This window comes from Rattus norvegicus, chromosome 2, assembly GCF_036323735.1.
Source record: "Rattus norvegicus strain BN/NHsdMcwi chromosome 2, GRCr8, whole genome shotgun sequence".
Taxonomy (NCBI): Eukaryota; Metazoa; Chordata; class Mammalia; order Rodentia; family Muridae; genus Rattus; species Rattus norvegicus.
In genome coordinates this window covers 238,455,153-238,477,369 of record NC_086020.1, presented here as the reverse complement: position 1 = coordinate 238,477,369, position 22,217 = coordinate 238,455,153, and the positions used below count along the sequence as shown (strand labels likewise).

Below are 22,217 nucleotides of genomic sequence, written 5' to 3'. Positions count from 1 at the left end.
CTGCAGGCTTTAAATTGTGTAGCCATTCCCAACACTGCATGATCACAAGAGACTTTTCAAGGATGGAGCTGTCACTACAGAGGGTGGGCATGTTGGCATAGGTCTGTAATTCGAGCACTTAGAAGATGCAGCCAAGAGAACCAGGCGCTCAGGTTTATCTCTGGCTAAATAGTGAGTCTAGGCCAGCCCAGGCTACATAAGATGCTGTCTCAAAAAAAGCAAAACAAAATGAAAAATCAGTGCTATGTTTCAACATTTTAAATTCTCCGTCATAATCTCTGTCATGAACCAAACTGCATGCTCATAAATTCATTAGCAACTATAATTAAGTTTACAATATAACTTCCTAGGGAAATACAAGATCTAATAAAAAGTGACATTCACTATTTTAAAAGCTCGAAATTGGAGTAAAAAGAGCCAGGCAATAGCATGCCATCCCAAACCACCAAAGAAACTGCTTTGACTTCTATTTCACCCTTTAAAAAAAATCATATTTTATGTAAGTGTACAGCCAATTTCCACAACATTTTAATGTTTTGCCTTCACACAAGCCCTTGTGGATTTATTTAGTAATAGAATCATAGAGATGAGTGATGGATACTGGATGCTAACGTAGACTTACCTTTTTCTACACATGCAAGGAACCAAAGCCAGGAACTTAAATGTTCAAAAGCAGATATCAAAATAAGGCGTGGAGGTTTGCCTCTCTTCTCCCCAGCTCTCGTTATGATCCTCTAACCCCATGAGTCTGCTACACATGCCTGGCTTAATCAGAAGATGTCGCCACCTTACACGTGTCCAGCACACTCTTACCCATTTCGATTATTTAGATTATGATCTACAAACTGACATGCCCCCAAATTAAGCACATAGATCAGGTAGTTCTGTGGATAACGAGATCCTCGCAGAGCAGATCCAGCTGAAGGTCAACATTAAATACGTTATTTTTCCACAAAGCTTTACAGAGCCCCTGAACTTGAACCCCCAGCTGTCCAGGCCAAACACTCTTGAGTTCTCATTTAATTTTCCTCATTCCACAGATCCAACCCATCGCTCTAGCAGAACATTGCTATCTGCATTTCCTTCAATCTATCTCAAATCTATGCCCCGATTTCGGAATCATCTCTCATCTCACGCAGCCAGACTGAAGTCGTGTCTGGTCTCCCGTAATCCAAGTCTCTTTTATTGCCCCCCACTCATTGTTCCCTCCTTACCCCTTACACAGCAGACCAGACGGGCTTCTTAAAACCCCAAATTTAATTCATGCATTCATTGTATCGTCTTGAGCTGAGTCCCTAAGTCCTAGAAAGTCCCTGACAACATCTGGAAAGATCTTGTTTCTGGGACTCAGGTTATCTGAGCACAGTCATCCTCTTTCTGATCTGCACCTTGGCAAGACTAAACTTGTCTGCTTCCTACAGACTTCCCCTTTTCTTTTCCCTAAAACTCTGTTTTGTTTGATGCTCCCCCCAATCTGGAGCCTGGCTAGCTCATTCCTCAGTCTTCTTTTGATGTTAGACCCCATCTGGAAAGATAGCATTCTGTGAACAGCCATAGCTCCCTCGATTTTAGAAATCCACTGACACTTGCCTTTCAGGTGTTCCTGTTTCCTCCTCGACATTAGACTGTTGCTTCTATGAAGTCACACACTGTGTTCATGTTTCTCCAAGAGTATCATAATTCCAGGGAATACCATACACTTCAAACATTACTTGCTGAAAGTTAGAGGCAGACCTTCCTTCCTTCTAATGTCTTTTCCTAATGTCCTTACAGCCCCCTCATTTCTTCCTTGCCAAGTATGCAAGATGTTTAGTTTACGAACGGTGACAACTTTGAAGGTCAGCCACTACTTAATTTTGAAGTGACCAATCTTGCTAGAAGACTATGCAAATGTTGGAAGTGAATAACAACATGGGGCCTTTGGAAAGTTAAGAAATAATAACATTATGATTTTTCTTACACTTATAAGGTTAGAAGTTAACTAAATTTTTAAGTATGAATGATAACTTACAATGTGGCATGTATAACCAATAAGTTACAGTTTATTATCTTCATGGTAAATTGCATTTGCTACTTTAGTGAGCGTTAGTTGCTACACCAAAGGAAATATTACTGGAAAAGTACTTAGGAAATGGTTTGGTTACTAGATCTCTCAACACACCCAGGAGCATTGAGTCCTTTCCCCTTAGCTTAATGAGTGGTCAATGCGAATTTAGAGCCCTGCCTCCCTCTGCCACTACAAACTAACCCCGATGCTGATAAACTCCTGCTTTCATCTACATATTTTCCTCCACGTTTCCACGCTCAAACAATACCTTCTCCAAGAAGCCCCGTCAAATGTCAGCTCCTAGTGGGGGAACTGAGCCTCGTGATCTCTGCACTGACTTTATTTTTCACAGCACTGCCTGTCAGCTCTAAGGACACGAAATGTCACGCCATACCATCCTTACACGTAACAGACGACTCAAACATTGAACAAATGAGCAATCCGAAGTTCTCCGTTGTCACTTACCAAGTTGGACTCGTTTGGTGGAATGTACTTCTCCGTCCCCATTCGCACAAGCCCATCGTGGTAGAGGAATATCTTTAGTGGATCACAGGATGTAACCAAAATATAAATCCGTAAATCGAACTTGTAGCCTTCCATTAGGAAAGGCTTTTCAATGTATTCTTGAACTATCAAATGATCCTGAGATGGAATTTTATCCCCATTTCTTATCAATGAAATCCTAAGTTTAAAGAAAGAAATAAAAAATAAATAATTTGATATGGAGGTTGAGAGGCCAGGAAAAAAAAATGTCATCTATGTATTCAGGAAGAGAACAGTGTTACAGAAAATCCCAGAATTCTGCCCTCCACAAGAGCTATGAGTCGGGTAGTATCAGAAGCTAAATGAAAGCTTGCAACATCCAGAGAATATTTTACCATGGAGGGAGAAGCGGGGAGGGAGGGAACAGCAGTACGTGCTACCTGACAGAGCTTTTGACATTTTAACTGATTCTATTCCACTGAGTAGAGTGAGCAGTGGTTCTGCTCCCTACTCCCAGGCCTGAGGCTGGTCTAGAGTGGGCCAAGTGGACCAATTCCTGTGCGTTTACTTTGACCTGCTGCAGGCTTTCTAGATGAACTTGGCTTGCTTTGAATTGCCTAACACAAAATACTTACAATAGAAGACATTACTACACGATTTAAAGGGTATGCAACAAAATAATTATTTACACAGAGGAGTGCGAAGTCATTAGGAAAAATTTAACAACATGAAATATAGTAAGCGTGATATGGATACATAGAACAACAAAACGACAGAAGAAAACTGTTCTCTTTTAGTAACCAATTCTAACGCCAACAGATTGGCTCGAAACGTGTGACTGGAGAAATGGGTTTTAAAAAAATTGGTCTAACTACAGTGTCATCGAAAAAAGAGCCCCCTTAAAACGAGGTACACAAAAGATTGAGAGTGGGAATAATGGAAGAATGTAATCAAGTGGCATTCTGAAGTGGTTACAGTTGTATATGGCAAAAACAAAAATTGTCATGACAGGCAAGAGACAAGATGTGACACTGTATGATAAGCAATATTTCAAGGATATAAGCCTTAAAAAATGTTCTTGATGAGCTAAAAAATTTAGCAAGCAAAAAAATGATCAAAACGAAGGGGGAAATGGCTCTACCATGGTAGTTAAATGGCTCAGCTCTGGTAGTTAAATGGCTCCACCATGGTGGTTAAATGGCTCAGCTATGGTAGTTAAGTGGCTCCATCATGGTAGTTAAATGGCTCTGCCATGGTGGTTAAATGGCTCAGCTCTGGTAGTTAAGTGGCTCCACCATGATAGTTTAATGGCTCTGCTACGGTAACTACAGTCTTGGTAGCCCACCTTCAGTAACAGGGCACTAGAAGTGGGTCAGGTCAGCTGGTAACGGAAGCCTCCTATACCCATTCGCTACAATGACATTCCAAATAATCCCTCTCTATGGAGAAAGCCGTTTTCATAATGTTCCCCCATTGGTATCTAATATATGCCTATAATATTCATAATCATTTATTAAACACAAATTTGAGAACCGAGGACCTGTCCTCACCACTCCTCCAACTTCCGTTGCGCACTAATGAATGACAGGAAGCTAGCCTGCTACTCATCAAACTGGCACAAAATTCCCACTTACTAACACGCTTGTTAGTGTGTGCACGTCAGAGCTTGAGCACATTGTGCCATTGAATCAGTGCATCGTGCTCACGAGTTAAACATTTTCTTAAAATAAAAAAAAAAGCTAGCATTTCCAAGGACCGCTTGCATATAACATTTTAAATTTAAAAAAAAAAGTTCAAATGACTTGCATGGATTTTGATAAAAATAGCCAACTTTCTCTTTAAAAGTGCACTGGAGAAAACCAAACGTAAGCAAAGAGAATCAAAAACGTTACTTTGCGCACTCTATTCCTGGGTAAACTGTCTGGTTCTTTGGGGTGTCAGCTTAAAACACACCCTGTGAGGCCTCAATCCAGTTACCATGGCTACCAAAGGAAAACACTTACTTATAAAGCAAGGACATATACATCTCGCCTCAAGCCTTCTCATCATGACAAGACAATTCCTTCTACTTTGTTCTCCAAGCTAATTTGGCTGCACTGAAGCAATTTACCTTATTATCCAATATTTTGAAATAACTGTAAGCATGCGCCGTGTTTGGGAATAAATGAGGAAATAAACTTTCCCCTGCATGCTATTATTTCTTCAAAGTCTCACAAGTCTTGGTTACTCTTTAACTGGATAACTAAAGTCTTCTAGAAGATGTAGTCATAAAAACATGCCAGCTAGAGACATATTGCTTTTCTAGTATGGTATTCAAGCATAAGTTTGCATGCACGTCTTCTCTCCTTTTGCAATGTTCACATTTTCCAGGAAAAAAAAAATTAACCTACCCATGACCCATTGCACCATTAGCTGGTTTTATTATAAAAGTTTTCTGCTTCCGTTTTTTCTTCAATTCTTTCACATAGTTTTGGAATTGAGTATACTCAGAAGGGAAAATCCACGTTCGAGGAACAAAGGTATAATCCATGGGCCGAGACTTGATCATCCTGGAGGTCGGAGGCAAGCGGAAACATAAATTCTATTCAGGCTAAATAAATCTCAGTTCTGTAACGGTTATACTATGTAGGCTTGGAGTTTTTCTTTCTTTCACTTGTTCCTTTACTTGTTGTGAAGAAAATGTACTGGACAATAACCCAGCCGAGTTATCAACCGCATAAGGAGACAAGAATCTCACTGACGAATTGTCAATTACACACGGACTTATGTTTTAATTCTATAAATAACTTTTGATTATGCGCTGTGCTAGGCCCTGGTGCAGTAAGGCGAGGTGGTGACCCCTCTGCCTCCAGTGAGGTTACGGACAGGCTATGCTCACAAGATGAAGACCAGAGGCATCGAGGGGCAGGCTAAACAACTATCAGCGCTAGTTCTTGTGGAGGGTTTAGGAAGCGCAGTGTCTATACTGCCCTTTGTCCCTGTCAGCGCCCTACGTCATCACAGAGGGTGGTTTCTTTCTATGCCATTGTTTGGAGTTTAGCCACTGTTGTGATACAAGCGCCTGGATCTCTGAGTCCCTCGGTATGTCCTGATTGTGCTGTGTTTGCAAGTGCTGCCTATTTGCTGTGCTGCCTATTGGGACCCACAGTTCAATGGCACTGCAAGTGTAAAACGCTGGTTTTGGGGGGATGTGGAGCTTGACCACGAGTCCTCCCATGTGCAAGTGGTGACCACTGAGCACGCCCACTGCCTACTGTGGAGTTCATATTTTAAAACGAGGCTCCCTAGCTGCTCAGGCAGACCTTGGCCTCTCGATTCTCCTCTCACTCCAAAGCAGCTAGGATTACGTATTTGTACGACTAGGCCTGAAAAAATGTTTTCCTTTTGATTTATCCAAAATGTCAAGTACTTTATATTTATTAATAATACCCAATAAAAATGAAAATGAGGAATGATTTTTAAATGTTATTAAAGATAATTTTTTTCTTTTTAAGCTTTACTCAATATATATGCACATTTTGTCTGTGCACTGTGTATGTGCCTGAATAAACCAGAAAGGGGCATCTGATTCTCTGGAACTGGAGCTACAGACAGTTGTGAGCTGCTATGTGGGGGCTGGGACTCAAACCTGGGTCCCTCTGGACAAGCACCCAAAAATCCTAACAGCATTTTCCAGGCTTTAAGAAAATATTTTCAAAAGAGACAATTTTTCTTGTAGATATGTAGTGATCGTGAGTTTAGTCTACAGTTAAGGTTACTCAAAATACAAGCACAGGAGACACACAGCACAAAAGCAAAGGCTAAATCTGAGAGGAGAATGTGCAGAAGGGCATCAGCAGGGGGCAAATCAGCTACCCACTCACATAGGTACACATGCCAAGAACTTTCCAAAAGATGTTCCTGGTGTGTGTGTGTGTGTGTGTGTGTGTGTGTGTGTGTGTGTGCATGTGCGTGTTTGTGTTTGTTGTGATGTATATGTGTGTGTTTGTATATGTTTATGTGTATGTGTGTGGTGTGTGATGTATATGTGTGTATGCATGGGTGTGGTATGTGATATGCACATATGGTGTGTGTATGTGTGTGCATGATGTAGTGTGTGGTAGGTGGTGTGCGGGGAAGTTTATGTGTGATGTGAGTATATACATGTGTGGTATATGTTTGTGTATATACTGTATGTATGTGTGGCGTGTATGATGTGTTTGTGGGTATACTCTGTGTGGTATGTGTGTGGTGTGTGCGATGTATGTGTATATGTATGTGATATGCATGTGTGTAGTATATGTATATGTATGGTGTTTGTGTGTGCATGATATATGTATGTGTGGTATGTGGGGGTGTATTGTGTGTGTGGTGCATGTATGTGGTGTATGTGATGTGTATGTGTGTTATTGTTGGATGTGTATGTGTGTTGTGTGTGTTGTATGTGTATATGTATGTGTAGAGCATGCATGTGGTATGTGTGTGATGTGTATGTGTGTTGTGTGTGTGTGCATGGTGTATGTATATGTGGTATGTGCAGGTGTATTGTGTGTGTTGTATGTGTGGAGTGTATGGATTGTATTGTGTGTGTGTAGTGTGTATGTGTGTGTGTGTGTGTGTGTGGTCTGTGGTATTATAGGATGTGTGTGTGGTATGTGTGATGTATGTGTATATGTATGTGTGGTACATGTATGTGGTGTGTGTGATTGTGTGTGTATCTGTGTGGTATGTATGTGCATGTGTTTGAGTGGTGTTCGGCTAGGGTGATGGGTCAGTGGTAAGAGTATTCACTGACCAAGCACGTGAGCATGATGTCAAATCCCCAGAATCTAGGTAGACATTAAGGTGCAGCCACATATGCACTTAGAGCCCAGTACTACAGGAAAGTGGAGGCAGGACAATCACTGGGTCTACCCACTAGCCCAGCTCCAGTTGAGTGAGAGACATTGCCTGCAGGAAGTGAGGCGGGTGTGACAGAGGGGGGTACACAGCTTCCCCCTCTGGTCTGCAGGAGCAGGCACCTGCAGCCACAAGTGTGAACATCACAGTGCACCTGTCCCCTCCCCGTCCCTCGTCCTGCCTCTCCCTCCTCTCCCCTCCCCCTCTCCCATCCTTCCCCCTTCCTTTCACTTTTCCTCCTAACTCTCTTTCCTGTGAATGTACGCAGAGGTGACATAACCACCACAAGACTGGAAATAACACAATTTCCAACTGCATTTGCTCAATATCTGCTAAGCCCACAGCTAGATAATATCAATTCAAAAAGGGGACAATGTTGACTAATTAGATAATTTTGTTTCTTAAAAAGTAAAATTTATGTTAATGCTGTAGCTTCTGCTTTAACGCCTTTACAGTTCTTTATTACATTTAGCAAGAACCTGAAATTAGGCTGAGTTAAGGCTTTTATAGGCAATAATCTTTAAAACTGCCCTCGTGGTACCTGTCTTTTATATCTTACATATCTCACCTACTTGAAAAGTTAGCTTTTGACATATAAGCTAGATGTAAAATTATACGAATGACCGTACAATTGTAAACATATGCATGCATAATATCAATGTTTAATCTTTAATTATACACATGGTTCTATGATGTCTTTAAGGGATACTGCTTTCTTTCAAAAATACTGCTTGTCACTCAACATTCTCAAGCAAAAAAAAAAAAAATCAAACTAATTCTAACCGACAGAAACTGCATAAATATTCTACAGGTTTTTTTCCAACAAAGCATTTGAGTGCCTAACACTAGTTTTTCCCTGGAAGGATTACTACTCTAGCTCCTGACCTCGGAGATGTGTACATTATCCTGACTGGGTGTGGGCACATGTGTGTGGGAGCATGTGTACATGCATCTGGGATGGCACTTGGAAAGTGTAATATTTACAAGTCACTAAACAGACATCATTCAATGGAGCAAATGACTTCTCCTAAGGTTTAACCAGGAAGACCATTTTGTTCCTTAAGAGCCTTCAAGTTCTAACAAAAAGGGATCCTGAGATTTGGAAAACCAGCTGGGGTCCGGCCCCACTAGGAGCTCTTGTACCACTTTCTGCAGGATGTCGCCTCCCTGGGCCTCAGTGAACCCTGCACAAACTTAAAAGCTGGAACCAGGGCCACTCTAGCTGAGGGTCTCTCTCCCATCTGATGATCGTTCAACTCAATATAACCTCGCACAACAGAGTACCACCACAGCCACAGTATAAAGCTTGCTCAGGTCTTCTCTATTATAAGAAAATGAAGATTACTTCGTCATATTTCTTGCTAAGAAATCCTTCCTACAGATCTCCCCCATTCCTGGAAAATGGTTGATTCTCTGAAAAATAAAAAGGTAAACATTAACATTTAATGAATCAGTGAATACAATACACTTTTATACTGTAACAGTTAAAAATATCCTTTGAGCTTTATGATATAAGTTGGAAATTATTAATGTGAAGGATTTAAAATCAAACAGTTAACAACTTGTAAAATTTAAAAGTATGATGATCAGTGAAAAAAATTGAACAGATCTGGGAAAGATCTTACAAAGGTTAGAAAGTCCTAATATTCTGTGTTGGTTAAGTGACAGTTCAATACCCATACTGCCTTTGGAATACTAGACATAAAAACAGGCATCGATAGCACGGGACTTAAAACATTTATTTCATCTGTTCCACTATGTATTTATTATCAGAATCAAAGCAATGAAGAGGACGAGGGGAGGGAGGGGATGGGGAGGAGGAGAGGAAAAGGAAGGGGAGGGGAGGAGGAGCGAGGAAGGGAGAGGGAAGGGGGAAGGATGGGAAGGGAAAGTAGCAAACTTAAGATTGCTTTACTTCCTTGTAGGTTTTTCTATTTGCTTTCCATTTCTTCTAAACGTGTTTGTATTGCGCTGAAGATGTAAAAGTCAAGACTCCATTGAGCTGATGCTATAAGGTCTTTGCCCACCAAGGCCCAATCTAATCACTCATCTTAAGGAGTGGGTGGTGTAGTCCCGCCCCCTCACGCTGGCTGCGTGCGAGTCATCCGCATCATCCACGTCATCCGCCTCATCCCCAGTCCGCACCTGGTAGTTCTGCAGGTCCGTAATCTTCTCCTGCTGAACAGCAGCATCGCACCAGATAAGGTTGCTCGTCTCGTCTTCATCAGGAGTTTTGATAAATCCCATCTCATCTATTACTAAACGAACTGAAGGAAAGTGATTAAATCAAACCTGAGCCAGAACAACCCTAAAGACACTCAGAGTGGAAACGCAAACGCACATGCGTGCGTCCACGGCATTCCAGGTGTAGACTAACGCTGCTCCTTACAGCATTAGCGCATAACCGGTGACGGCGCTTATCCAGGACCGAATCATTCCCCACGGAAACTGGGAACGGAATTAGGCTGCACCAAAAAGCCTTAAGTCATAGTCCTCTGCAATTTACCACAACACAGCACGGTTTGGAGAGTGACTTTGGTACTATAGAAACACACAGACAGCTGATTCAACCCTACACAGGGACATTTACCATCAGGGCTCTTCCATGACCTGGGACTAGATATAAAATTGGAAAGGTAAAAATACTCTAGACCATCAGATCTGCCCTGTGCCTTTCGCCCTTCTTGTTGCCAGGTCAGCTCCGTTTCCTCAGAGTATGCAGCACTGAAACCAAATTCACTGGGGACTTGGAAACTGGTTCTCTACTGCTCCCAACCCTGAGATCCCACTGAAAAAAAGATTACTCTTGGGGTACCCTTTTGACCACAAAACACCCGTGCTCCTATTTAGCCTAGATGTTACAGGTAGCATATTGGCATTTCTCTTTTCCACGAATTTTGAGTTTAAAATTAAGACGAGTCATACAGTTGGGGTAACCTTTGAGTTCCAGTGAATTCTGAGTCCTAGAGGAAAGGGGTCTCTACATGCCAAGGCTTCCAAAGTTCCTTTATTTAATGTTTTCTTTATACCATGATCCACTGATATTTGAGAAGTGATGTGAATTGTGTGGCTGACTTAGGTCAGGTATAAAACTGATAAGCAGGCACAGCTGATCTCAAATCCTAGGGGCTCTTGGCTGTTTGCTAGAGAAAGAACTGGTTTTATATGCAGTGAAGCCTGGAATATAACGATATCTAGAGAGGAAGTGGCACTATTAGGAGGTGTGGCCTTATTGGAGGAGGTGTAACCTTCTAAGAGGAAGTGCATCACTGTGGGGGCGGGCTTTGAGGCTCCTATGCTCAGGCTCCTCCCAGTGTAGAAGAGACCCTCCTCCTAGCTGCCTGCGGAAGGAGCCTCCTTCTGCCTGCCTTTGGATCCAGATGTAGAATTTTCCTCCTGCCCCGTGCCTGCCTGCACGCTGCATGCTTCCCACCATGATGATAATAGACTGAACCTCTGAACCCGTAAGACAGCCCCAATTAAATGTTGTCCTTCTAAGAGTTGCCTTGGTGATGGTGTCTGTTCACAGCCACGGCAATCCTAACCAAGACACCAACTAAATGAGGTCAGAGAGCTGCTATCTAAGAGCAGCAGAATGAAGTTTGGAGTTACACTGATATCTTGTTTCATCAAGTACACACACAAGATTTCCATGCTGCGATGGCCTCCTCCTCGGGGTTCTGCTGCTAGCGTACCCTTTAGACACAAATAGAGCATGAAAGCGGAAGCCATAGGGCCTGCAAGATTCCTCCTCTATCAGGTTCACAGCACACAAGAGTGACAGGCACAAAAACCTACCCAGGAGACACACAAACACATCTGAACTTCAGGCATAACTGGTGGCTCCCGGTGATAGGACATCCTGGCAGTGATGGGTGCTTCTTAAGTCTAGGGTCTTCTTATGCACACACACCAGTCAGGCCAGACACTTTCAGATTACATAAGGATGGATGAAAAGATATATACTACATTCTCACGTCTTTGTAAGATCAGACGTATCTAAATCTTTTTACAATGTGCCTCAAAGCTCAGATAGCTAGTACTTTTAAACATTACGGAAAAACCCAGTGTTGTGCATCAGACCTGCACCTTCTCTCTAAAGAGAAAGCCTAGTTAATTGAATGCATTTCTTTGTTTGAACTGAAAATTTAGAAATCTATTAGCACCTTTTAAAAGCATCCTCCACTGCATGGAAAAAAAGAGTTCTTCTAACCTGTCAGAAATTTTACAGAAGCAATTTAAAAATCCATTACATAAAAATAGTTGTCTCTCAAGAACCCTGCACTGTTTTTAATATCAAGGCAGTTTTTCCAACAGTTATGCAAAGTGAAGGGTTCTGAGGAAACTCACCAATTTCAAACTTTGTTCCAGCAACATTCGCTGTAATAATTCCCTTCTTTTTCTTTTTTCTGACTTTCCTTTTCATTGTGCAGTGATAAGGTAATTCTGTATTCAGCTCCAGGGGAGATGATCCCTGAATAACTTTAAAAAGAAACATAAAGTGAACAGTTGTCACTAAAATACAAACGTTATGACCCGAAGCATACATGCTGCTGCCAGCAAGTTAAAACTGTGAATGGTGACACTTCCGAAGCTTGAATATCATATTTTCTAAACACGCTCTAGTACGGTTAGGCCCGTCCACTTACCCCCATCTTGAGGCAGAGATGGCATGGTAACCTATACCAAGCAAGCACGGAGCCTGTGTGTAGTTCCAAGTGCTTGGTAAGGCTGGATGTCCCAAGTTCATCTAAGTAGGATATGGCCCCAAATCATAGGAAGATCCTATTACATTATCTGGGTCACAGTCTTGGATTTCACGGCACAAGTTTTGGGCTGGGATGCTACCTAGAGCGATTTAAAACAAAGTTATTTAAGACACAATTTCATGATGTTTCTCGTGCCAACACCATTCTCATGAGAAACCACATAATAGCAAAGGTCAATTCATTCCATAAAAACACGTGTGAGGCTGTTATTAACCCATGTAGAAAATGACTAAGTGTGGCTTTGTGGCCTGAGAGTATACAGTATACATAGTTTTTTTTTTTCAATCTAAAGGCCTTCTTCATATACACACTACACACAGAAATAAAGACAATAAAATTCACTGCTGTGCAATGCACATTGAGAATCTTGAGGCTTATAAAAGATGGCCTTTTATCAAGCCTGATTGGGAGAAGTTTTTTTTATCCCGGTGTTATAGAAAAGTTAGCTGAGCTCAGAAAGAACAAATAACTTTCTCTCTTTGCCAAGAAAGAGGTAACGTGGAGACAGATATGGAGAGGGCCAAAGCCAGAGTCCCTTCCTTCCAGTTCTTCACCTGTTCCCAAGATGGCACTTTTCCCAGGAAGCACTAGATTAAACCAGGAGGGTGGGGGGTCACTCCCGGAGGGAATGTGGGCAGGGGTTCATTTTTACAAAGGTAAGGAGGGATGACTTTGTGAAGCAGACTGAACCATGGCTTAAGATACGGGAACAGGTTTGAAATACACAAAGAGAGGCAGACTTGTCATGGCAGGATCTTATTTAAGCACACAGAGGAACAAGATGCTCCCTTAAGGAGTGAAGTGTCTTGGTTCAGCCGCATGCCAGCCAGCAGGATCCCCATATGCTCTGTGGGCATCTGCGGGGTCAGCGGAAGGCCCAGGGCACTGGGTCTTGACTATACTGACAAGTTCCCCGTCTCAACTCTCAGACAACTCCTGTCTTCTTTGAACGCCTATAAAATGTCTCTAATCGCAATGGGCAAGACATCAAAGTTGTTACGTTAAACAAGAGGATGAGATGGGAGCTTCCACCGGATTGTCAGACTATCATAAATCCTGTGACATTAAAGTTGACTCACCCCCCCCCAGGGTCCTCAATATTCCTTATTATCAGTGAGATATCATTAAAGGACACTTACAGCCTTATTCATTCTCGGAGACCATTTTAATGCAAATTAGTCTCCGGTATGACTCACCATAAAGACTAAGAAACTATTATTGATTAGAAACTCATGGTGGGTAAGCAGTGTGTTAAGGATTTAAAGAAAATAACCTTATAAGCAAGCTTTGAACTTCACATCATTTTCCCACAACATCTAGATATAGAGACGACGGCTTAAAGTTAAAAAAAAAATTAAATAAACAAAACGAGAGCTTTGATTCGGTTTTGCCTAAGTAGCTATTTCATCCATCCAGCTCCACTATTTTTAGACACCACACTAACATTACATGGACATATAAGGAGCTTGCAAGGCTAATTTGGTACTCAGAAGACAGCCCGCATTCTGGAAATGCACCATACTTCGAACCAAACAGGGGACTTGCAATAAACATCTCTCAACTGATCTCCCAGCTGGTGTGTCCAAGCTGGAAGTGGACTAGGTCGCCGCTCTGAGGGAAGAACAGGGTGTCCTGGAGTCCAGTTCGGTTCTGATTAGAAGCTCTCTGACACTTCAGGGAGCACACTGAGTTTGGGATTTCGTGACCGACGCCTTGTTACTGGAGTAAACAAAGGCCCCTTCACAGTGATGCCCCACTATCCCATTAGAAGTCAGTGACAAGTCAGAGTTTGAAAACAACTCTTTCCGGAGTATGCCAGGCTCCTGAAAGAGCCCTGTTAATTTCTGAACTTAAGTTACAAAACAACCTTGTTAATGGTGAAGAATAAAAAGGTTTCTCGGAGTCACACAGGAATTTGAAGTGTTTAAAACGATCCTAGTCCTGTATAAGCTCTACGCCATCCAATTCATGATTTGGTGGATGTGCCAAACAAACTCTGAGGAGGACTTGATTGTATCCTCCCAATTCTAGCCAATCCACTTTAGTTTAGGCAGGGAATTTGAGAAAACATGCTTACGACCTCACGAAGCTACTATTCGTCTACTCTCCAAAAACTGGAGGCATGACTTATTTACCTAGGAAAGACTTTAAGCCAATGGTTTCTCACCAAAGCCCCAAACCATCAAAGCATCAGTGCCTGAAATGACCTCCACGCTCTCCTTGAACCTCCACCAATCACTGAAAATCTAGACAAACGGCTGCTTTAGCCTGGTGTATGAGGGATTCATTTCTCTCTCTTCTGGCCTACTCTGGAGATCTTTATTTGTACCCAAGCAAACAAAACACCATCTAGAAGGTGAGCTTCCCGAAAAGAGTGGTTATCTCCAGCCTTGCTCACCTCGTAGTTCCCAGAACTGGAGTCTGGCGGTGCTCAGTAGACACCTGTTACTAAGCTAATGCATGCTATGCTTTGGATGTTATTTCTACCTGAATTCGTGGAGAAACTTAATCCCCAGTGTAATACTATGGCGAGGAGGTGAGGAGGTCATAGAGGTTTCTCTCGTGCACAGAGCTTCATGAAGTGTGTGGCCCCTTTTGCCTTTCTCCCAGGCCGTGCGTGAACACAGCAACAAAGAAAGCTAAGAGTGTGTCTGTCAGTCCTTGGGTACGGATGCTGTAATGTCAACGCTGTGAGATGTGGGCTTTTATGACCCACACATCATCCAATAGTCAGTATTTTGTTGTAGACACACATAGTAACTGATACTGTGAGTTTTTTAAAAACTTACTCTGCAGTCCTTTTAGGTAAGAAAAAGCGGACCTCAGAATGGTGAGCGGCAAATGCCTATCGCTTACAACACACAATTTCCACAGTCTACGTTAGAAGCAGAGAGATGTTTCTATAATACAGCGCTGCTGGGTCAAACCCACAGAACAATGCAGTCGTGCATAGAGCTTCAGTGATGTGCTGTGACCGGGAGCTTTGATGGGGAGAAGCCTGACTTCTATAGGAAACATTTTGGGGTCAACTATACCTGTCTTTAAAAGGAGAGCACGTGTTGTAAAGGTTTGCATGCTGTCTAGGACTAGTGCCTAACTTCTCTGCCATGATAGACTCTACCCCTGGAGAACCATAGGCCAAAAGAAACTCGTTGTTCCTTAAATTGATTTTACCAGTTTATCCTCCATAACAGCGACGGAGAAAGCAGCTGTTACAGGCTGCAAGTGCTTCTCAAAATACTCCAGTCACTCCAGCGTCGACACCACCTGTACAGCTCTCAGGAATGTATGATCTCAGGCCAATGGCCGACCTCGATAGTCTCCAGTCCAGGCATAAGACACCTCGACTGCCAGCCACGACTTTGCTGCAGACTGAAAGTGGACTATAAGGCCAATGGGAGGTGCATGGGGTGGGGGAGGGATTGGCATACTCTAGGAAGTGGGGGGTCATGCCAGACTGGAGTCTGTTTTCTTTAAGCTGATCGTTCTGAAACACAGCCATATTGCTGACTTGGAAATCCCCAGGCTAAGCAGTAGGTGGAGGAGACAGCACTGGGCAAGGAAAGCGCTTTATTTCAGCAGCTAGAAAAGAGGGAGAAAATCCTATAGAGTTCCTCGCTTGCTAAAGTTGAGAGGGCCCGTGGCAGCTAAGGGAGAAGAGCATCACGTCTCCTGACTGTAAGCTAGCCACTGTGGTTGACTAACACGTTCATAAATGCATCAAAAATCACTGACTATCAAAACAGACAGCAACCATTAAGTTTAATAATACACGTTATACTCAGTGTTGGGGCAGAAGTAAGGGACCTCGATCTGAAAGGGCACAGAGGATCAAATTATTGAGGGGGGGAGGGAAAAGAGAAACGAGAAACGGATCAACATCAGAGAGAGAGGTAAATATTCTATGGTTTATGCACACAATAAAATCCTATAAAGCAAAGAAATGAAATGAACTGGAACTGGACAAAGGACCACATAAAAGCTGAGGAAAAGATTCTAGAAAACTGCCCAAGAATACATGCAGCATATTATTCACATAAGGTTTAAAACGCTACAAATTGCACACTCACAAACACTGCTTAGAAACCGATGCGTGTGAAGAAAGGTATTAAGAGCAGCATGGAAAGGCAGCCACCAGGCCCGATGCCTTCTGAAGAGGGGGGACCTGGAAGCCAGCAGGCTTCTTCAGAGTGAAGAAGCACAAGAGCGTGATAACTGATGTCATTGTGAGTTAACACGCATCGGTCACAGCTCCGCCTTTTGATGCGATCATTAGAAACAGAGGTGCCTGACAGCTTGGCGTAAGCCACGGTGTGTTTCTCTGGACCCACTGGACATCGCCCTTGAAGGACTTCTCAGAGATGACTCTGGCTGTGTAGTGGGAGGAGGAAGAACAGAGTGAGGGAGATATGTGAGGGTCCAAGGCAGGAAGACTGAGTGTTTGGCCACAGGCAGTATCACACGCATAGAGAAGAGTGCCACCGTAGAACAGCAGCCGGACTTGATGACCAAGAGAGACGTGGTAATCTCTTGTGACTTTCATATGCCTGGCTTAGAGAAGAGGCAGGAGCTGCTCCACACATCAAAAGATTTACAGGGAAGAAGCCAATCCCAGGAGCTAAGTGCCTCAGTTGACAGTTGCAGAAAAAAATATGGATGAGTATGGACCAGAAAATAAATAAAATCTGTCACTGAAGACAAGAAACACCTCTAATTTTATATAGAACACACATCCAATTAAACACAGAATGGGGCTGGAAAGACAGCTCAGCGGGTTAGGCCACTTGCTGCTCTTCCAGAGGACCCAGTGCATTCGTAAAACCCGCACGGCTTCTCCAAACGATTGTAACCCCAGATCCAGGAGGATCCAATGCGCTCCTTTGGTCCCCGCAGACACTGCACAAGTCCGATGTGATATATACACCTGCATTCAGGTAAAACGCTCATGACCGTAAAATAAAAGTAAGTCTTTTAAAAAGAACACAGATTCCTCCTGCAGCCTAACTAACCTTGTTTCTGCTTCTGCAAAAAAAAAAAAAAAAAAAACAAAAAAAAAAACCGACAATATATTTCAGTGTGCACAGCTGCGTGACTGGTGAACAATGGGTGACGTCACTCTAACTGTTCTCCTAACAATAGAGTATTGACCCCCTTCACCGTGTGTTCGAATTGAAAAAGTTTGGAGAAGCCACTTGCTTCCTAAACACAGGGACGTTTGTGTCCCGTTCCCGCTGTGGCTGTCCTCCCTGAACCTGTAGCTGGCTCTGTAGAATGTTGTGGATCTGAAGGAATCGCTTGGCCAGACACTTCTAAAAAGCATGCAGGAGCCAAGGGTGGGTAAACAGAAGAGTGGGAGAGCCAAGTGCTCACTCTGAGCACTGGCCTTGGGCAGTGGCTCCAGTGGATTCCCACGGTTTGCTTGGGGTCACCCAAAGGCAACAGTGACAAAAGCCTGTGGAGTGTCTCGGCCTTAGCATCTAGCTGAGTGTGACACAAGAAACCAGAGCAACCATTAACACAGCACAGCATACATTGAAGGCATCACCCCTTGAATGCGTGTATCCCCACTACTTGACATGATGAAAAAGCACGAATCTGATTCAGTAAGTCTAGGATTAAATAAAGTTCAAACCAAGTAATAAAGTTACTCAAGTAACGAAATACAAAGTTATCTCATATCGTATTAAATGCTTAAATGGATTCAAAACCCCCTTTGACATGTTTTCCAAGAATATAATATTGTATTCCAAAAAGTTCTCAGTTCTCCCCAAAGTGGGGGTGCAGGGGAGGAGAAGTCACACTTGCTCTCTACGAATAACATATGTCTGTAGTTAATCTGTGCACATTTCACTTGCTTCTGTCTAGACATTTACATGTGCTCATGGGTACACACATACATGTACACACATATGCATATACACACCTACACATGCATGCACATAAATGAGCATCCATGAATGTATGCACATACATGCACATATACATGTACACAGGGACACACAAATGCACTGATGTGCAGACACATATACATGCACACACACATACATACATGCACAGACATGCATGAACACACATGCACACATATACAGAGACACACACATGAACATATGGACATACACATGCACACACACATAAACACTAGCACACACACATACACACACACACACACACACACACACACAGACACACACACACACAGTTATAAATCTAAGGCATCCTCAAAGTACCAGCCTACATTTCTCTACATGAAGCACTGTCTTGTTCTGATATATTCAGGTGGGACTGCACATGTTCTGCACCCTACTATCCCAGCTCAGAAACATGCTTCAGGAACACTGAGGAAAATGGAGGAGGTGTAAAATCACCAGTTCTCTCCTCTTTACCAGAACGGTAACAATAGATATCGAACTGCGCATCAGCCCTCGCTGGTGCACAGAAGACATCAGTGCAGGGTCATGTGACACCAGCACAGTTCTCACTGTCCAAAACTTAACTTTTCAATATCACTTATAAGTCTGGTGGTCCTCTGACACTCCTTGGCTTGACAAAGTATGTCATGGCATAGCCAAACCTGAGACAGACACAACAAAATCCTTCTTAATTCTCCCTTTGAATACCTTGTTTGATATTTATTTGGTGCACAGACATTACAAATTTAAGGGTATATATTAGTGCAATGCTTATTTTTATATCTGTGTTTATGAATCATTAAACATTAAATCATTACATTCATTAAACTACTCCTCATGACAGTACATGCCTGTAATCCAGGAACAGGGGAGACTGACGCAGGAGGTTACTGAGTTCAAGGCCAACCTGGTCTATGTTGTAAGACTTTGGTGTGTGGGCGTGTGTGGGGGTTGGGGGTGTGTGGGGGTTAGATTCCTAAAGAAGCTCCCTCTACCACCCATATTAGTCACTCAGTTACTGGATAGCGAGTCTGACCTCTACTTGAGATAATTCATTAAATTGTCCTTACCAGACAACCATGGATTGAACTCTTGGTGAGGGTGTCAATGTCCTAAGTAACTAAATTTACCTGACGTCCTTAGACGGAAGTGACCAGATGAGTCTAAAAGCGTAGGCATTGAGGCCGCCAATGGGAAGAATGAAAGGACTTGGTTTGGCGGGACCTCCCAGTAACAACTGGGAGAGCAGTTTTCCAGTGGACTCTCACTATTTGCTCCCCTGCCTTGGGTGCACACGTGATTGCAGGTGCTGAGTAATTCAGTGATCGGATTTTATCTTGGAATTGCTGTGTCTGTTGGGAAGCAGACATCCATCTTGTTTAGGCCCCTGCTGTTTTAAGCTTCTGTCCCCACCACCTACCTAACTGATCCTCTTGGTGGATGTTACTCCTACAAGAATCATGCTGGGCTTTCAAAATGACATACCAGGGTTAGAGAGGTGGCCCTGTAGTTGGGAACATCTTCCAGAGAACCCATGCTCAACAGCCAGCACCCTCGGGGCGGCTCACAAGCATCTGAAATTCCAGCTCCTCCAGAGGCAACAGGCACTCATGTGGTACACGGGCAAAACATCCAGACACATAAAACAAAAGATTTTTCAAGGGATACGTAAGCCAGCATACAAAGCCAGTGGAACGGTGTGGGCTTTGTTTGATTGCCTATTACCTCTGCCCCTGTCTACAGTTTTCTCTTAACCAGTTTCTTCTGGTGAGAGACCACCACTTCCTCTCAACCCATGTTCAGAAGAGAAAGATCTGTGCTTTGCCATAGTTCTGACGAGAGGTGGTTAGGGGCCAGGATCCCAATAAAAGTATAAACGTTTTATTAATTTTACACATAAGCAGGGATTCTCACAAAAGAATGCAGCCTGAAGAGGTTAGTAAAGCAGATGTTCCCATACTTAAGAGAGGAATGAGGCAGGATGGACAGACGGACGGACAGACAGATGGACTAGTAAGTTCTGGGGCACTAAGATGGCAAGGGACAGATCCCGGAAGTCACTTCAGACCTTGGTCGTCGGGGTTCACCGCAGCTCCACTTCCTATATTCTGGTGATCAGGCTGGTGTCTAACACAGCCGGGAAAATGAGCCCTTTAAAAAGAATCTTTACAGTTTATGTCATCCAGGAAAAAAACATGCTGCCTGGCCTTTTCTGACGTGACAATTACGCAGGTGATTTCCGTATAAATAATCAACACGCCAGCAGGCATGTTTTGCCTTGGAGCCATATGCGCTTTGGGAAAGATGAAAGACAAGCCCAGGTTCGAGGACAGGCAGCTGGCCTTCAGCAATCCCACAATCCCATCCTCTCTGTCCCTGGAGTTGGTTTACAGTGAAGGAAGGCCAAGAATTAAGCCCGGTGCTCACTCTCAGACTCACCGGAAAGGAACAGGTCCCTTCTTGTGATGTGCGTTAGAATCAGAGACAATACACATCCATTACTCCATGAGTCAGCTGCAGGACTTCAGGTTTGACTTCTTACTTCTGTTTAAACAGAAATAAATAAAAATAAATAAAATTTTAAAAATTAAATAAAGATGCTTCAAGGTGTGTCTTCTTGGCTTTTTCTCCAAAACACGCCGGCCTCCAGGAAAAGCTTGAATGCAACTTAAGTTGACCGTGCTAGAGAGATACTACTCTCTAGAAGGCTCTTGGACTTAAGATTTAAAAGTTACAATTGTACTAACAGCTTAGAAGTCGGATAATTCTGCCATCGTTTTCAAATGCTCTGGGTGAAATTAAATCACATAAAACTAACTCCAGCCATTAAAAGTTTGGAAAGCCCAAATGGAAAATTCTCCAATCTTCACAAAACACTCCATGGACTTCCTCAAGCAAAGCTAACACACGCGCATCAATCTAATATTTTAAGCAGGAAAAATGGCCAGTATGTTTCTGGATCATTGAAGAAGATGCAGAGTGAGTTTCCATAGCAATGTCTGAGGGAAGAAACTCATCTCTGCCTCTCAGGCCGTCCACCAACCAGACTGACTAAATTCCACTGTGTTCTAATGAGATTAGCGCACTTAAAAATCCCAACCTTTAAAAACTGTCTAAGGACTAGAGGGAGGCATAGCTCAGAAGTTATGAACTCGCTGTTCTTCCAGAGAACCAGCGTTTGGTTCCCAAATCTGGTTCCCAGCACCAATAGGGCGACTCGCAGGAATTCTGGCCTCTGTGAGTACTGCACTCACAAGGCACATGCACCTTTCTCCTCTCTCTCCTCTCCCCTCTCTCTCTCTCTCTCTCTCTCTCTCTCTCTCTCTCTCTCTCTCTCTCTCTCACACACACACACACACACACACACACACACACACACACACACACATATATACTGGCCAATACTCATAAACATAAAATAAAAATAAATCTTATTATGACCACTGTCTCTAGCACTACGGCCTCAGCCACAGCACAGTCCTTTTATAGACACGTGGAGGGAAAGGGCTATTTTTGTTCTTCAAAATAAACATGGATGAAATGCAGAACAGGGCTGGAGCCCGAAGCTAGCCAGGGCGCGATGATACAGTCTCCATAGAGGCTCTCAACTCACCAACACTTATTCTCTCAAAGATTCCCTCTCTTGACCTTTCCCCTTCCCTGATCATACACTGCCAACTGATGCTGCAAACTGTCACCTATCTGTTCAAACATTCAGTTGCTCCCTTACAGGTTCATTATATTTCTTATTAAACGTTTTTATTTGTTTATGTCAAGCTGACACAAGCTGTGAGAAAATGTCTCCGTAAGATCAGGCTCTAGGCAAGCCAGTAGAATATTTTCTCAATTAGTGATTGGTGGGGGAGGGCACAACCCATGCTGGATGGGGCCACCACTGGGCTGTTCCAAGGTTCTATAAGGAAGCAGGCTGGGAAAGCCTTGGGGAGCAAGACACTAAGCTCCCCACCCCTCCATGGCCTCTGCATCTGCTTCCAGACTCCTGTCCTGTTTGGGTTCCGGTCCTGGCTCTCTTCAGTGTCAGATTACGGTATGGAAGGGGAAGCCAGAAAGCCCCTTACATCCCCAACTTGCTTTTGGTTATAATGTCTCATCAGAGCAACAGCGACCTCA

The 22,217-nt window shown here is 43.2% G+C and overlaps 1 protein-coding gene across 16 annotated transcripts in view; it reads right to left on the bottom strand.

Moving 5' to 3' along the window:
- Ttll7 (tubulin tyrosine ligase like 7) overlaps positions 1-22,217 on the bottom strand; it is a 123,511-nt gene that overhangs the window by 71,927 nt on the left and 29,367 nt on the right. For 4 of the 16 annotated variants that reach the window (XM_063282926.1, XM_039103874.2, XM_063282931.1 and 1 more), the window contains 8 exons: positions 20,526-20,630; positions 19,217-19,438; positions 12,058-12,256; positions 11,759-11,890; positions 9,554-9,675; positions 8,754-8,821; positions 4,921-5,079; positions 2,513-2,729 (listed from right to left, as the gene is read on the bottom strand). In XM_063282926.1, the coding sequence (XP_063138996.1) occupies positions 2,513-2,729; positions 4,921-5,079; positions 8,754-8,821; positions 9,554-9,675; positions 11,759-11,890; positions 12,058-12,082 (723 nt within the window). In that variant the 5' untranslated portion in view covers positions 12,083-12,256; positions 19,217-19,438; positions 20,526-20,630. Of the gene's footprint in view, positions 1-2,512; positions 2,730-4,920; positions 5,080-8,753; positions 8,822-9,553; positions 9,676-11,758; positions 12,257-19,216; positions 19,439-20,525; positions 20,631-22,217 lie in introns of all 16 variants that reach the window. The other 12 variants (XM_039103873.2, XM_063282933.1, XM_039103880.2 and 9 more) reach the window with 3 other exon arrangements.